Source organism: Heptranchias perlo, unplaced genomic scaffold, assembly GCF_035084215.1.
Source record: "Heptranchias perlo isolate sHepPer1 unplaced genomic scaffold, sHepPer1.hap1 HAP1_SCAFFOLD_1270, whole genome shotgun sequence".
Lineage (NCBI taxonomy): Eukaryota > Metazoa > Chordata > Chondrichthyes > Hexanchiformes > Hexanchidae > Heptranchias > Heptranchias perlo.
In genome coordinates, this window is record NW_027138506.1 from 8,968 (window position 1) to 25,982 (window position 17,015).

Below are 17,015 nucleotides of genomic sequence, written 5' to 3' on the forward strand. Positions count from 1 at the left end.
ACAGGGAGTGAGAGACCAGTGTCACAGGGGAAAAACAGGGAGTGAGAGCCCAGTGTCACAGGGGAATAACAGGGACTGAGAGCCCAGTATCACAGGGGAATAACAGGGAGTGAGAGCCCAGTGTCACAGGGCAATAACAGGGAGTGACAGCCCAGTGTCACAGGGCAATAACAGGGAGTGAGAACCCAGTGTCACAGGGGAAAAACATGGAGTGAGAGCCCAGTGTCACAGGGGAATAACAGGGAGTGAGAGCCCAGTGTCACAGGGCAATAACAGGGAGTGAGAACCCAGTGTCACAGGGGAAAAACATGGAGTGAGAGCCCAGTGTCACAGGGGAATAACAGGGAGTGAGAGCCCAGTGTCACAGGGCAATAACAGGGAGTGAGAGCCCAGTGTCACAGGGGAACAACAGGGACTGAGAGCCCAGTGTCACAGGGGAATAACAGGGAATGAGAGCCCAGTGTCACAGGGGAATAACAGGGAGTGAGAGCCCAGTGTCACAGGGGAATAACAAGGAGTGAGAGCCCAGTGTTACAGGGGAACAACAGGGACTGAATGCCCAGTGTCACAGGGGAATAACAGGGACTGAGTGCCCAGTGTCACAGGGGAATAACAGGGACTGAGAGCCCAGTGTCACAGGGGAATAACAGGGAGTGAGAGCCCAGTGTCACAGGGCAATAACAGGGCGTGAGAGCCCAGTGTCACAGGGGAATAACAGGGAGTGAGAGCCCAGTGTCACAGTGGAATAACAGGGACTGAGAGCCCAGTGTCACAGGGGAATAACAGGGACTGAGAGCCCAGTGTCACAGGGGAATAACAGGGAGTGAGAGCTCAGTGTCACAGGGCAATAACAGGGAGTGAGAGCCCAGTGTCACAGGGGAATAACGGGGACTGAGAGCCCAGTGTCACAGGGGAATAACAGGGACTGAGAGCCCAGTGTCACAGAGGAATAATAGGGAGTGAGAGCTCAGTGTCACAGGGGAATAACGGGGACTGAGAGCTCAGTGTTACAGGGGAATATCAGGGACTGAAAGCCCAGTGTCACAGGGGAATAACAGGGAGTGAGAGCCCAGTGTCACAGGGGAATAACAGGGACTGAGAGCCCGGTATCACAAGGGAATAACAGGGAGTGAGAGCCCATTGTCACAGGGGAATAACAGGGACTGAGAGCCCAGTGTCACAGGGGAATAACAGGGACTGAGAGCCCAGTGTCACAGGGGAATAACGGGGACTGAGAGCTCAGTGTTACAGGGGAATATCAGGGACTGAAAGCCCAGTGTCACAGGGGAATAACAGGGAGTGAGAGCCCAGTGTCACAGGGGAATAACGCCTCACCCCGCCCACCGCCTCACATCGACCCGCCCACCGCCTCACATCGACCCCGCCCACCGCCTCACATCGACCCCGCCCACCGCCTCACATCGACTCCGCCCACCGCCTCACATCGACTCCGCCCACCGCCGCTGCATTAGGGTTAGGGTTAGGGTTGTGGTGGGCGGTGGGCGGGGTCGATGTGAGGCGCTGGGCGGAGTCGATGTGAGGCAGTGGGCGGGGTCGATGTGAGGCGGTGGGTGGGGTCGATGTGAGGCAGTGGGCGGGGTCGATGTGAGGCGGTGGGCGGGGTCGATGTGACGTGGTGGGCGGGGTCGATGTGAGGCGGTGGGCGGAGTCGATGTGAGGCAGTGGGCGGAGTCGATGTGAGGCAGTGGGCGGGGTCGATGTGAGGCGGTGGGCGGAGTCGATGTGAGGCAGTGGGCGGGGTCGATGTGAGGCGGTGGGCGGGGTCGATGTGACGCGGTGGGCGGGGTCGATGTGAGGCGGTGGGCGGAGTCGATGTGAGGCGGTGGGCGGGGTCGATGTGACGTGGTGGGCGGAGTCGATGTGAGGCAGTGGGCGGGGTCGATGTGAGGCGGTGGGCGGGGTCGATGTGAGGCAGTGGGCGGGGTCGATGTGACGTGGTGGGCGGGGTCGATGTGAGGCGGTGGGCGGAGTCGATGTGAGGCAGTGGGCGTGGTCGATGTGAGGCAGTGGGCGGGGTCGATGTGAGGCGGTGGGCGGAGTCGATGTGAGGCGGTGGGCGGAGTCGATGTGACGTGGTGGGCGGGGTCGATGCATTCGGGTTAGGGTTAGGGTTAGGTTGTATGGTGTGGGCAGGAGGGTAGTTACACCCTCTTGTGTTCGTATTCTCACTCAACCCTTGAGCTTCTTGTCACTTATACCTGCCACTTTTGGTTGGCCCACGCTTTACCTTACCACCTGGCTTCTTTTTCTTGCCGATCTCTTCTTAGTAATTTCTTGATCCGTAATCCTTTGATCCCCCTCTGGGGTTATAATTAGTTCCTGGGTTTTGCCAATTTATGGTCTCTATGTAGTATTTAGTTATTAGTTGCTTGCTTGAAAATTATTATTGGTGTTGGAACCCTACCCTTTATTTTAAGTAGTGTTAGGGTTATGTTGTATTGAGTTTGGGGGGTTCAGGTTAGGGTTAGGGTTGCTGCACTGGGGTTAGTGTTGGGGTTAGGTGAGGGTCAGGGTCGCAGTTAGGTTCAGGGCTATATTGGGGTTAGGTTGGGGTGCATCAGGGTTAGGGTTAGGTGTTAAGGGGTGGGGTTGGGTTAGGGTTAAGTTTTCGGGGTAGGGTTGGGTGCATTAAGGTTATGTTTTAGGGGTAGGGTAGGGTGCATCAGGGTTACGGTTAGGTGTTTAGGGGTAGGGTAGGGTGCTGCATTAGGGTTAGGGTTAGGGTTAGGTTTTAAAATGGTGGACAGAGGGGGGAAACGCCCTCCCTATGTTGTCTGCCTCTTGGTTCTGGCTGCATTAGGGTTTGGGTTAGGGTTAGGGTTAGGGTTAGGTTTTGAAATGGTGGACAGAGTGGGGTTAGGGTTAGGGTTAGGGTTAGGTTTTGAAATGGTGGACAGAGGGGGGATAGGGTTAGGGTTAGGGTTAGGTTGTATGGTGTGGGCAGGAGGGTAGTTACACCCTCTTGTGTTCGTATTAGGGTTAGGGTTAGGGTTAGGGTTATTAGGGTTATTAGGGTTAGGGTTAGGGTTACGCTGCATTAGGGTTAGGGTTAGGGTTAGGGTTAGGGTTAGGTTGTATGGTGTGGGCAGGAGGGTAGTTACACCCTCTTGTGTTCGTATTCTCACTCAACGCTTGAGCTTCTTGTCACTTATACCTGCCACTTTTGGTTGGCCCACGCTGCATTAGGGTTAGGGTTAGGGTTAGGGTTAGTGCATTAGGGTTAGGTTTTAAAATGGTGGGCAGAGGGGGGAAACGCCCTCCCTATGTTGTCTGCCTCTTGGTTCTGGCCCGCACCTCAGACTGTTGCTGTTGTCCAAATGAATGCACCTTGTGCTTTAGCTTTAGGCACCATCCAGAGTTCCTGCTTGGCTACTACTGAATGTGTCCCGTCCTCCAGCCTTAAGTACCATCCATCGTTCCTTCTTGGAACACTCCGACCGGTTTCGCCATCTCACGGCTCATCAGGGAGCTACAAACAAACAGACCAAGTCCTTAGTGCGTCACTTGCAAAAGTTAGGTTTTAAAATGGTGGGCAGAGGGGGGAAACGCCCTCCCTATGTTGTCTGCCTCTTGGTTCTGGCCCGCACCTCAGACTGTTGCTGTTGTCCAAATGAATGCACCTTGTGCTTTAGCTTTAGGCACCATCCAGAGTTCCTGCTTGGCTACTACTGAATGTGTCCCGTCCTCCAGCCTTAAGTACCATCCATCGTTCCTTCTTGGAACACTCCGACCGGTTTCGCCATCTCACGGCTCATCAGGGAGCTGCATTAGGGTTAGGGTTAGGGTTAGGGTTAGGGTTAGGGTTGCTGCATTAGGGTTAGGGTTAGGGTTAGGGTTAGGGTTAGGGTTACGCTGCATTAGGGTTAGGGTTAGGGTTAGGGTTAGGTTGTATGGTGTGGGCAGGAGGGTAGTTACACCCTGCATTAGGGTTAGGGTTAGGGTTAGGGTTAGGGTTAGGGTTAGGGTTAGGGTAGGGTTAGGGTTAGGGTTAGGGTTAGGGTTAGGGTTAGGGTGTATGGTGTGGGCAGGAGGGTAGTTACACCCTCTTGTGTTCGTATTCTCACTCAACGCTTGAGCTTCTTGTCACTTATACCTGCCACTTTTGGTTGGCCCACGCTTTACCTTACCACCTGGCTTCTTTTTCTTGCCGATCGCTTCTTAGTAATTTCTTGATCCGTAATCCTTTGATCCCCCTCTGGGGTTATAATCAGTTCCTGGGTTTTGCCAATTTATGGCCTCTCTGTCGTATTTAGTTATTATTATTGGTGTTGGAACTCTACCCTTTATTTTACGTAGTGTTAGGGTTATGTTGTATTGAGGTTGGGGGGTTCAGGTTAGGGTTAGGGTTGCTGCACTGGGGTTAGTGTTGGGGTTAGGTGAGGGTCAGGGTCGCAGTTAGGTTCAGGGCTATATTGGGGTTAGGTTGGGGTGCATCAGGGTTAGGGTTAGGTGTTTAGGGGTGGGGTGGGGTTAGGGTTATGTTTTAGGGGTAGGGTTGGGTGCATCAGGGTTAGGGTTAGGTGTTTAGGGGTAGGGTAGGGTGCATCAGGGTTAGGGTCCAGGGTCAGAGTTGTGATTAGATTCAGGGCTGGGGGGTTGGAGTTATGGGTTAGGGTTGCATTAGGGGTAGGGTTAAGTGAGGGTCAGGGTTTAGGAGTAGGGTGGGGTGTGTTAGGCTTAGATTTTAGGGGTGGGGTGGGAGATTAGGTTTGCTGTATTAGAGTTACGGTTAGGCTTTAGGGGTAGAGTGGGGTGCATTTGGAGAGTTGTGATTAGATTCAGGGCTGGGGGGTTGGAGTTATGGGTTAGGGTTGCATTAGGGGTAGGGTTAAGTGAGGGTCAGGGTTTAGGAGTAGGGTGGGGTGTGTTAGGCTTAGATTTTAGGGGTGGGGTGGGAGATTAGGTTTGCTATATTAGAGTTACGGTTAGGCTTTAGGGGTAGAGTGGGGTGCATTTGGAGTTAGGATTTGGGATATGGATGTGGTCTGTTTGTAGTTAGGGTTGGGGCTTTGGTCTGTTTGTTGTGGGCAGTGTGGGGTTTAGTGGTTTTGGTTAGCTTAAACAGTAGGGGTTAGCTCTGTTTATTGTGATTAGGGTAGGGTGTGGTGTGGTTGCGGTTTGGGAGGTTTATCAAGTTGGGGTTGGGATTTGTGGTAATTAAGGTCGGGGCAGTTTTGTTTTTTGATGTTGGATTTCCCCCATTTTAGATCTGATTTAAGCCCTTTGGTAACTGAGTTTGTAGGGTTGTTATCCAGTGTTTTTCCCTCCTCTTCCTTTGTGAGGTTGTCCAGTTCATGTTGGTCTCCAACCCCATAAATTCCAGGGATTCAAGACCATGCTCCATGAAGTGTCGGGAGGTAGGTTTGTATACATCCTTTGTTCTAATAGCACTGAGGTGCCCTGTGAGCCTCATCCTTAGACTATTCCCTGTTTCTCCTACATACAAGATGTGGCATTGTTTGCATCGAATTGCATAAACAGCATTGTGCTGTTCACATGTAATTCTTTGTTTAATTAGGGCTGCTTTTCCTGTGTGTCTATTTTGTATCATTTTGCGGATTATTAGGTATTTACACGTCCCACATTTTGGGTTTGTGCAGTTCTGGGTTGTCTGTTTTCTTATCCTACTCCGAACCAGCATGTCGCGAAGGTTCCGAGTTCTTTTGTATGCCGACGTTATGTGGTATCAACTAAGTGTGTCAACATCCTCTTTTAGTTTCCCAAATTGGGTTTTAATCACTCCGTGTATTAGTTTGGTCATTGTATCGTATGTCGTTATCAGTGGTAGTCTTGCTACTTCTCTGTTTGGCCGTGGGCTATTCAGTCCCCTCAGGAAATCAGACTTAAGGTGCCTGAGGAACCTTTTTGTGTAACCTCTCTGTCTCAGTGCAGTAAATAGGGTTGTGGTGGCTTCCCTAAAGTCCTCTCCGTTTGTGCATATGCGGTGAAAACGTGTCAGTTGTGACTTCACCAGCCCCCGAAAGGTATGTTTTGGATGGTGGCTGTTTATGTGCAGGAGTGTGTGTGTGTCTGTTTCTTTAAAGAATACCTTTGTTGCTAGCTTGTGGCTGTTATTCTCCTGTTGTAATTTAAATACTGTGGTGTCCAGGAAATCCACACTTTCTCTATGTGTTGTAACTTTAAGTTTAATAGATTGGTGGTGACTGTTGAGAATACCTACAAATTCTTGCAATTCTGTTTCTGTGTGAGTCCAGACTCCCCATATGTCATCCAGGTATCTGTAATAACACATCGGGAGCTTGGAACACTTTTCAAAGACTGTGTTTTCCCAGTCTGCCATGTATATGTTTGCGTAGGCCGGGGCAAATTTCTTGCCCATAGCCGTGCCCTTAATCTGTAGGTAGAATTGCTCCTGGAATTCAAAGTCATTTTTTGTTAGTCCTAGGTGTAATAGCTGGATTATGGCTGCATCTGGTCTGTGGGGTTGGGGGAACTTTCTAAGGATATTTTCCACTGCCTGTATGCCTCTGTCTGTTTCTATGTTTGTGTATAGGCTTTCAATGTCCATGGTAAAGAGTATTGCGTTCGGGGGTACGGTCAGTGAGTTCACTATTTCTATGAAGTGGTAAGTGTCTTTAATGTAGCTAGGGTGCTTCTGTGATAAGGGGTTTAGGAATGAGTCAATGTATTCTGCTATCCTGTAGGATTCACTACCACAGTCTGACACAATGGGTCTTCCTGGTGGTATTTCTCCTGGTACAGTCCATGTGTCAGGGTGCTTGTGTATTTTGGGTAGTATGTAGAATTTTCTGGGTTGTGGTTGTTCCCCCCTTAGGTATTCCACTTGTTTCTGATTCAAGTGTTTAGATTTCTTTAGTTCTGTTAAAATGTTTCCAATCTCTTTTCGTGTGTCCTGGTAAATTGGTCCTGCTAATTTCGTGTAGTGGGCTGTATTATTAAGCTGTCTGTGAGCTTCAAGTAGATACTGTTGCCTATCCATGATCACTATACTACTGCCCTTATCTGCTGGTTTTATGATTATATCTAGATTGTTTCTAAGTTCTATGATTGCCCGTCTCTCTCTTCCAGTGAGGTTTTGCTTGTCTGTCTGTTTAGGGATTTTTTCAATTTGTGATTGAGTCTGTTTAATAAAGTTTAGGATTTCTGGCTCTATTTTATTGTTTGGTGGGGTCCATTCTGATGGTGGTGTAAAAGGTTGCTTGTCTGTTTCTGAATCGCTAAAGTAATCGGTCAGTTTTACTCTCCTGTAAAACCTTTTCAGATCTTCCTGAATTTGTACTTTACAATGTTTTGGGGTTGGAACAAATGTAAGGCCCTTGTTTAAAACCCTCTCCTGTACCTCTGTGGGGTTAAAGAGTTGGGAAATATTAATAACAGTTTTTCCCAGGTGTAATCTACCCTTCTCTTGGGTTAATGTCCTTTTTAGTTTAAAGACTTCATCCACTGGTTTATTATGTTATGGGCAGTGCTATCTGTCCAATGGATGTGGTCAGCCCCCACTTTAAAGGATCTAGCATTAATTGCTGGTATGTAATTCTGTTTTTTTATATGCTGGTTAATTCCTCTGATTGTATCCCTCTCCGTTTCTGGAAGTAAGTTACTGAAGTTAATTTCCGGCACCCAGATCTGAGCATTTGGGAATGTGCTCTTAGCCAATTTAAGTAATGACTGCAGTTGCTTGGTTGCAGTCAGTGGTCTCTGCGTTCGATTATTAATGCCAACTGAGAGCACCACCTTTTTGGTCTCCGGACAGGGTTCCAATTTGTCCAGAATTGCTGTGACATGAATGAATTTAGCTCCTGGAAAGCTATCAATTTGGGTGGTGGGATTTGGGCATCTTTTTATCTTGGAGAGGTTGGAATCTCCTATTATTAAAATGGATTTTCTGGGTTCCAATTTCCAGGTAATGTTTTTTCGGCTGGTGTTGGGGTGCCTCGTCACTCTCTGTGCATCTTCCCCTTCAGAGTCAGGTTCTGCCCCTGTTGGTGTGTTTTCTGTTTCTATGTCTGCTACCCCTGCCTCCCCTATTGTGTTCCCTACCTCGGCTTCAGCTATTTCTGCCTCTCCTACTGTGTTGTCTGTCTGGGCTCTCATTGTTCCTGTCCTCATTTCTGTGTCTATTGGGTTTACCTGTCCGGTCTGGTCGCTCCTTTGTTTCTGTGGAAGGGGTTGTTTTGTGACACTGATCTCGGGCTCTAGAACTGCTGTATTTCTTGGGATGGTTGGTTTGGTACAGTCTTTCTTTTGTCTCTGTGGGAGCGGTTGGTACGTGACCCTGGTTTTGGGGTACAGGAATGTTGTGCATGGATTTGTCCCTGGTGTAGGAGGGGTTCTCCCTTCTGTTTGTTTTGGGTCTGAGGAATCCCTAGTGATTTGGTTTAATACGGTCTGATGTTGGTTCCCCATGTAGTGCTGGGGTCTACGTGGCTCAGGCTCTTGAGAGCCAAGTGTGATGTCCAGGTCCCTAATGATGGCCACATTGGAAATCCTGGTCCTTGGCCTGTGGGGTGGGGTAGGGCTAGTCGCCGCCCTGGATGGCGGGGAAGGGGGGGTCACTGCCCTGGACCGCAAGGAAGGGGGGGTTTCAGTGGTCTGCTGGTGGTGTGATGAAGTCGGGGTAGCTGGCCCACGGGGTGGGGGGGTCTGTCGGTGGCGTGACGAAGTCATGGCAGCTGGCTCAAAGGGTGGGGGTGTGTGTTGGTGGTGTGACGAAGTCGTGGCAACTGGTGCAAGGGGTGGGGGGGTCCATCGGTGGCATGACGAAGTCATGGCAGCTGGCTCCAAGGGTGGGGGGGTGTGTTGGTGGTGTGACGAAGTCGTGGCAACTGGTGCAAGGGGTGGGGGGGTCTGCCGGTGGCGTGCTGAAGTCATGGCAGCTGGCTCAAAGGGTGGGGGAGTGTGTCGGTGGCTTGACGAGGTTGTGGCAGTTGGCTCACGGGGTGGGGGTGTCCGTCGGTGGCGTGACAAAGTCGTGGCAGCTGGCCCACGGGGTAGGGGGGGGTTTTCAGTCCGTCTGCGGCATGAGGGGGCTGTGATCGCAGGCTGGTGGAACAAGGCTGCCCAGGTATTTGGCCTATGGCGTGGGGGCGTCCTAGTCCGTGTGCCGGTCCGCTGTTCTGTCCCCAATTGTGTGCTGGTCCCTTGCTCTGTCAACCGTGATGCTAATCCCACCACATGTCTCTTTGCCTCATCAATTGATTGAATTTTGAATTTATGTCTAAGACTCTTTTTAATCCAATTAGTGGCTTTCGCCATCATTTCTTCCAGGCGCTCTGTCACTGCAGCCTGAGCAAATTCATTTTCTAATTCTTCCAGGTTTGTTGTATAGTGCTCAATTAGAATCTGTCTGGTCTGTTCTGCCCAATTTTCTGAATTCAAAGCCAATTTGGTTAGGGTTTCCTGTGACGGTTTTGCCGGTTTTATAAAGCAGGTTAGTTTATCAGCTTGTTTTAAGATGCCCTTAGGGGGCTGATTCTGGCCCTTTAAGAATATTAGATGGTGGATTGTCTGGAAAATTCTATAAAGTATTCTCACTGTTGTAGCAAATTCATCCCTGGCTACGGGGAGACACCTATGTGTACCAGGGTCCGACCTCATATGCGTACGGTTGTCAGACAACCTGCATGTGTTCCGCATAGTGTTAGCCATTCCCTGGGTGTAGAAAGGTGCAAAAGGTTTTAAAAGATGTTACTAGCTTCTATTTGGTAATAGAGGTCCCCGCTAGTAACTGTAATCTCACCCCACGGTGGCTCCCTGGCTCAGATGGTCTCCTGCCTGGGACTGCGTCCTCCAAACACTCCCCAGCTCAGCCGGCTGTCCCGCCTGGAAAGGCTCTTTTTCCACCGGTCTCACCTCCCCTCCGGTGGCTCTCTGGCTTCGATGGTTCTCTGCCTGCAACAGTACCCACGGTGGCTCCCTGGCTCAGATGGTCTCCTGCCTGGGACTGCGTCCTCCAAACACTCCCCAGCTCAGCCGGCTGTCCCGCCTGGAAAGGCTCTTTTTCCACCGGTCTCACCTCCCCTCCGGTGGCTCTCTGGCTTCGATGGTTCTCTGCCTGCAACAGTACTATCCAAAAACTCTTTCGTTCAGTAAGTTCTCCGGCCTGGAATCTTTTTTTCTCCGACGTTTCGCTTATCCTTAAGCTTCATCAGGGAGAAAGGATTTTAACTTTGTTTACAGTTGTTTATAAGTACGGAGCCTTGGACTGGCCCCTCCCCTGTGTGCTACTGTTGGCTGAAGTTTTGTTCCCGCCCACAAGCAGGCTAGCCTTGACCTGGGATTGGTTAGAATTTCTGTCCTGTATGTAATGAGTCCTGTCTCATGCAGGGCTGGCCCCGCCCCCTTCGCTCCACGTGTTCGTTATTTTTAAATTATATTTTTTTAACCTAATGTTTTAATGTTCCTTTAGTTTATCTTAGATGTTTGGGGTTATTTTTTTTGAGGTAATGTTTTTAAAAATATTGCTTTTTAACCTTTGAATCTGTTTTAATGCTCCAGGTCATTCTGGCGCCACGGAGTCTGACTGTCTGCTGACCCCGGGGCTTGATTACCTGTCCGCCTCACCTCATTTTTTAAGATAAAAACATGAAGCTACTTCTCCAAACCCCCACCTCCGGCTATGCCTTTTAATTATGAGGGTATTTTAAACAATTAATTAAACTTCCCACCGATTTCCTCCTTTTTAAACCCGGTCGCTCGTTAAACGAAACTCAATCTCCCAGAATGCCTCACGCGTCGCTCGCTTTTCAGCGGCCGCGCAGAAAAAAACCGATTTCCAAGGTCCGATTCCCCAAAAAAACTCCCGAATCCGCCGCCACCCACCCCCCCGGGGGGAGAGGAGGGGGAAAGAAAGGTCCCCCAGCCCCAAAAAACCAGAGTAAACCCTTTTATTTAAGAGCGTTGCCCTCGTGTTTGACCCGAGAGAACTCCATATCCCAGAATGCCTCACGCGGCGCTCGCTTTTCAGCGGCCGCGTGGAACAAAATTTTGATTTCCAAGGTCCGATTCCCCATAAAAACTCCCGTAACCGCTGCCACCCGCCCCCCGGGGGGAGAGGAGGGGGAAAGAAAGGTCCCCCAGCCCCAGAGAGACCAAGTAAACCCTTTTATTTACGGGTCTTGCCCTCGTGTTTGACCCGAGAGAACTCCATATCCCAGAATGCCTCACGCGGCGCTCGCTTTTCAGTCGCTGAGAAAAAAACCCGATTTCAAAGATAAAAATCACCCGGTGAACGCTCAAAATCTAAAGACTAGATAAAGTTATCGGATTCTCACCCGTGTCCCCAACTCCTCCAGATCCCCGGGGAAAGGGTTTCTTTTAAAAAAACCGAGGTCGATATCCAGCAGCTCCCTGCTGTCGCGTTCCCCGCAGCACCAGGCATCTCTTAAAGGGGCCGTCCCCGCAGCACCAGGCATCTCTTAAAGGGGCCGTCCCCGCATCCATGTCCAGAGACCGTGTCTATGGGAACTACAACTTTTTTTAAAAATATGTAATCTTTTGTGCCCTTATTGCTGTCCCAAACCTCGTCGGGGGGGGGGGGGGGGGTTTGGAAAGATGAGTTCCATGTCTGTCAGACCCACATTTCCAGCCATGCTTTATTTTAAGTGCACCTTTTAAATATTTTAGATTTTAAAATTTAAAAAAACTCCTTGGTGCTCCCTATTTTTATAAGTTGCTTGCTGCTTTTTTTGTGGGGGGGCAAAAGGGGAACAAAAAGTTATTGAACCATCTACCTCACTGATCAAGTTTAGATTTAAGGTATTTGCAAGATATATTCTCTGGGTTTTCTTTTCTTGGCATTTATATCTTTTTTTGTCTGTGGTAATGTAAAGCGTGTCACTCCTGAATGTTAGGTTGTATGGTGTGGGCAGGAGGGTAGTTACACCCTCTTGTGTTCGTATTCTCACTCAACCCTTGAGCTTCTTGTCACTTATACCTGCCACTTTTGGTTGGCCCACGCTTTACCTTACCACCTGGCTTCTTTTTCTTGCCGATCGCTTCTTAGTAATTTCTTGATCCGTAATCCTTTGATCCCCCTCTGGGGTTATAATCAGTTCCTGGGTTTTGCCAATTTATGGCCTCTCTGTCGTATTTAGTTATTATTATTGGTGTTGGAACTCTACCCTTTATTTTACGTAGTGTTAGGGTTATGTTGTATTGAGGTTGGGGGGTTCAGGTTAGGGTTAGGGTTGCTGCACTGGGGTTAGTGTTGGGGTTAGGTGAGGGTCAGGGTCGCAGTTAGGTTCAGGGCTATATTGGGGTTAGGTTGGGGTGCATCAGGGTTAGGGTTAGGTGTTTAGGGGTGGGGTGGGGTTAGGGTTATGTTTTAGGGGTAGGGTTGGGTGCATCAGGGTTAGGGTTAGGGTTAGGGTTAGGGTTAGGGTTAGGGTTAGGGTTAGTGAATTAGGGTTAGGGTTAGGGTCAGGGTCAGGGTCAGGGTCAGGGTCAGGGTCAGGGTCAGGGTCAGGGTTAGGGTTAGGGTTAGGGTTAGGGTTAGGGTTACGCTGCATTAGGGTTAGGGTTAGGGTTAGGGTTAGGGTTAGGGTTAGGGTTAGGGTTACGCTGCATTAGGGTTAGGGTTAGGGTTAGGGTTAGGGTTAGGGTTAGGGTTAGGGTTAGGTTTTAAAATGGTGGGCAGAGGGGGGAAACGCCCTCCCTATGTTGTCTGCCTCTTGGTTCTGGCCCGCACCTCAGACTGTTGCTGTTGTCCAAATGAATGCACCTTGTGCTTTAGCTTTAGGCACCATCCAGAGTTCCTGCTTGGCTACTACTGAATGTGTCTCGTCCTCCAGCCTTAAGTACCATCCATCGTTCCTTCTTGGAACACTCCGACCGGTTTCGCCATCTCACGGCTCATCAGGGAGCTGCATTAGGGTTAGGGTTAGGGTTAGGGTTAGGGTTAGGGTTGCTGCATTAGGGTTAGGGTTAGGGTTAGGGTTAGGGTTAGGGTTAGGGCATTAGGGTTAGGGCATTAGGGTTAGGGCATTAGGGTTAGGGTTAGGGTTAGGGCATTAGGGTTAGGGTTAGGGTTAGGGTTAGGGTTAGGGTTAGGGTTAGGGTTAGGGTTAGGGCATTAGGGTTAGGGTTAGGGTTAGGGTTAGGGTTAGGGTTAGGGTTAGGGCATTAGGGTTAGGGTTAGGGTTAGGGTTAGGGTTAGGGTTAGGGTTAGGTTTTAAAATGGTGGGCAGAGGGGGGAAACGCCCTCCCTATGTTGTCTGCCTCTTGGTTCTGGCCCGCACCTCAGACTGTTGCTGTTGTCCAAATGAATGCACCTTGTGCTTTAGCTTTAGGCACCATCCAGAGTTCCTGCTTGGCTACTACTGAATGTGTCCCGTCCTCCAGCCTTAAGTACCATCCATCGTTCCTTCTTGGAACACTCCGACCGGTTTCGCCATCTTGCGGCTCATCAGGGAGCTATAAACAAACAGACCAAGTCCTTAGTGCGTCACTTGCAAAAGTTAGGTTTTAAAATGGTGGGCAGAGGGGGGAAACGCCCTCCCTATGTTGTCTGCCTCTTGGTTCTGGCCCGCACCTCAGACTGTTGCTGTTGTCCAAATGAATGCACCTTGTGCTTTAGCTTTAGGCACCATCCAGAGTTCCTGCTTGGCTACTACTGAATGTGTCCCGTCCTCCAGCCTTAAGTACCATCCATCGTTCCTTCTTGGAACACTCCGACCGGTTTCGCCATCTTGCGGCTCATCAGGGAGCTATAAACAAACAGACCAAGTCCTTAGTGCGTCACTTGCAAAAGTTAGGTTTTAAAATGGTGGGCAGAGGGGGGAAACGCCCTCCCTATGTTGTCTGCCTCTTGGTTCTGGCCCGCACCTCAGACTGTTGCTGTTGTCCAAATGAATGCACCTTGTGCTTTAGCTTTAGGCACCATCCAGAGTTCCTGCTTGGCTACTACTGAATGTGTCCCGTCCTCCAGCCTTAAGTACCATCCATCGTTCCTTCTTGGAACACTCCGACCGGTTTCGCCATCTTGCGGCTCATCAGGGAGCTATAAACAAACAGACCAAGTCCTTAGTGCGTCACTTGCAAAAGTTAGGTTTTAAAATGGTGGGCAGAGGGGGGAAACGCCCTCCCTATGTTGTCTGCCTCTTGGTTAGGGTTAGGGTTAGGGTTAGGGTTAGGGTTAGGGTTAGGGTTAGGGTTAGGGTTAGGGTTAGGGCATTAGGGTTAGGGTTAGGTTTTAAAATGGTGGGCAGAGGGGGGAAACGCCCTCCCTATGTTGTCTGCCTCTTGGTTCTGGCCCGCACCTCAGACTGTTGCTGTTGTCCAAATGAATGCACCTTGTGCTTTAGCTTTAGGCACCATCCAGAGTTCCTGCTTGGCTACTACTGAATGTGTCCCGTCCTCCAGCCTTAAGTACCATCCATCGTTCCTTCTTGGAACACTCCGACCGGTTTCGCCATCTTGCGGCTCATCAGGGAGCTATAAACAAACAGACCAAGTCCTTAGTGCGTCACTTGCAAAAGTTAGGTTTTAAAATGGTGGGCAGAGGGGGGAAACGCCCTCCCTATGTTGTCTGCCTCTTGGTTAGGGTTAGGGTTAGGGTTAGGGTTAGGGTTAGGGTTAGGGTTAGGGTTAGGGTTAGGGTTAGGGTTAGTGCATTAGGGTTAGGGTTAGGGTTAGGGTTAGGGTTAGGGTTAGGGTTAGGGTTAGGGTTAGGGTTAGGGTTAGGGCATTAGGGTTAGGGTTAGGGCATTAGGGTTAGGGTTAGGGTTAGGGTTAGGGTTAGGGTTAGGGTTAGGGTTAGTGCATTAGGGTTAGGGTTAGGGTTAGGGTTAGGGTTAGGGTTAGGGTTAGGGTTAGGGTTAGGGTTAGGGTTAGGGTTAGGGTTAGGGTTAGGGTTAGGGTTACGCTGCATTAGGGTTAGGGTTAGGGTTAGGGTTAGGGTTAGGGTTAGGGTTAGGGTTAGGGTTAGGTTTTAAAATGGTGGGCAGAGGGGGGAAACGCCCTCCCTATGTTGTCTGCCTCTTGGTTCTGGCCCGCACCTCAGACTGTTGCTGTTGTCCAAATGAATGCACCTTGTGCTTTAGCTTTAGGCACCATCCAGAGTTCCTGCTTGGCTACTACTGAATGTGTCCCGTCCTCCAGCCTTAAGTACCATCCATCGTTCCTTCTTGGAACACTCCGACCGGTTTCGCCATCTTGCGGCTCATCAGGGAGCTACAAACAAACAGACCAAGTCCTTAGTGCGTCACTTGCAAAAGTTAGGTTTTAAAATGGTGGGCAGAGGGGGGAAACGCCCTCCCTATGTTGTCTGCCTCTTGGTTCTGGCCCGCACCTCAGACTGTTGCTGTTGTCCAAATGAATGCACCTTGTGCTTTAGCTTTAGGCACCATCCAGAGTTCCTGCTTGGCTACTACTGAATGTGTCCCGTCCTCCAGCCTTAAGTACCATCCATCGTTCCTTCTTGGAACACTCCGACCGGTTTCGCCATCTTGCGGCTCATCAGGGAGCTACAAACAAACAGACCAAGTCCTTAGTGCGTCACTTGCAAAAGTTAGGTTTTAAAATGGTGGGCAGAGGGGGGAAACGCCCTCCCTATGTTGTCTGCCTCTTGGTTCTGGCCCGCACCTCAGACTGTTGCTGTTGTCCAAATGAATGCACCTTGTGCTTTAGCTTTAGGCACCATCCAGAGTTCCTGCTTGGCTACTACTGAATGTGTCCCGTCCTCCAGCCTTAAGTACCATCCATCGTTCCTTCTTGGAACACTCCGACCGGTTTCGCCATCTTGCGGCTCATCAGGGAGCTACAAACAAACAGACCAAGTCCTTAGTGCGTCACTTGCAAAAGTTAGGTTTTAAAATGGTGGGCAGAGGGGGGAAACGCCCTCCCTATGTTGTCTGCCTCTTGGTTCTGGCCCGCACCTCAGACTGTTGCTGTTGTCCAAATGAATGCACCTTGTGCTTTAGCTTTAGGCACCATCCAGAGTTCCTGCTTGGCTACTACTGAATGTGTCCCGTCCTCCAGCCTTAAGTACCATCCATCGTTCCTTCTTGGAACACTCCGACCGGTTTCGCCATCTTGCGGCTCATCAGGGAGCTACAAACAAACAGACCAAGTCCTTAGTGCGTCACTTGCAAAAGTTAGGTTTTAAAATGGTGGGCAGAGGGGGGAAACGCCCTCCCTATGTTGTCTGCCTCTTGGTTCTGGCCCGCACCTCAGACTGTTGCTGTTGTCCAAATGAATGCACCTTGTGCTTTAGCTTTAGGCACCATCCAGAGTTCCTGCTTGGCTACTACTGAATGTGTCCCGTCCTCCAGCCTTAAGTACCATCCATCGTTCCTTCTTGGAACACTCCGACCGGTTTCGCCATCTTGCGGCTCATCAGGGAGCTACAAACAAACAGACCAAGTCCTTAGTGCGTCACTTGCAAAAGTTAGGTTTTAAAATGGTGGGCAGAGGGGGGAAACGCCCTCCCTATGTTGTCTGCCTCTTGGTTCTGGCCCGCACCTCAGACTGTTGCTGTTGTCCAAATGAATGCACCTTGTGCTTTAGCTTTAGGCACCATCCAGAGTTCCTGCTTGGCTACTACTGAATGTGTCCCGTCCTCCAGCCTTAAGTACCATCCATCGTTCCTTCTTGGAACACTCCGACCGGTTTCGCCATCTTGCGGCTCATCAGGGAGCTACAAACAAACAGACCAAGTCCTTAGTGCGTCACTTGCAAAAGTTAGGTTTTAAAATGGTGGGCAGAGGGGGGAAACGCCCTCCCTATGTTGTCTGCCTCTTGGTTCTGGCCCGCACCTCAGACTGTTGCTGTTGTCCAAATGAATGCACCTTGTGCTTTAGCTTTAGGCACCATCCAGAGTTCCTGCTTGGCTACTACTGAATGTGTCCCGTCCTCCAGCCTTAAGTACCATCCATCGTTCCTTCTTGGAACACTCCGACCGGTTTCGCCATCTTGCGGCTCATCAGGGAGCTACAAACAAACAGACCAAGTCCTTAGTGCGTCACTTGCAAAAGTTAGGTTTTAAAATGGTGGGCAGAGGGGGGAAACGCCCT

At 50.1% G+C, this 17,015-nt stretch overlaps 1 protein-coding gene across 1 annotated transcript; it reads right to left on the bottom strand.

The window, feature by feature from the left end:
* Window positions 1-1,416: 1,416 nt before the first annotated feature.
* On the bottom strand, window positions 1,417-2,115 carry LOC137308291 (mucin-1-like). Its single transcript, XM_067977102.1, has one exon. The coding sequence runs from the start codon at window positions 2,113-2,115 to the stop codon at window positions 1,417-1,419; it is 699 nt and encodes a 232-aa protein (XP_067833203.1).
* Window positions 2,116-17,015: the final 14,900 nt, after the last annotated feature.

Excerpts from the sequence above, each read along its gene's own strand:
- LOC137308291 (XM_067977102.1), bottom strand. The coding sequence starts at position 2,115 with ATGCATCGACCCCGCCCACCACGTCACATCGACTCCGCCCACCGCCTC.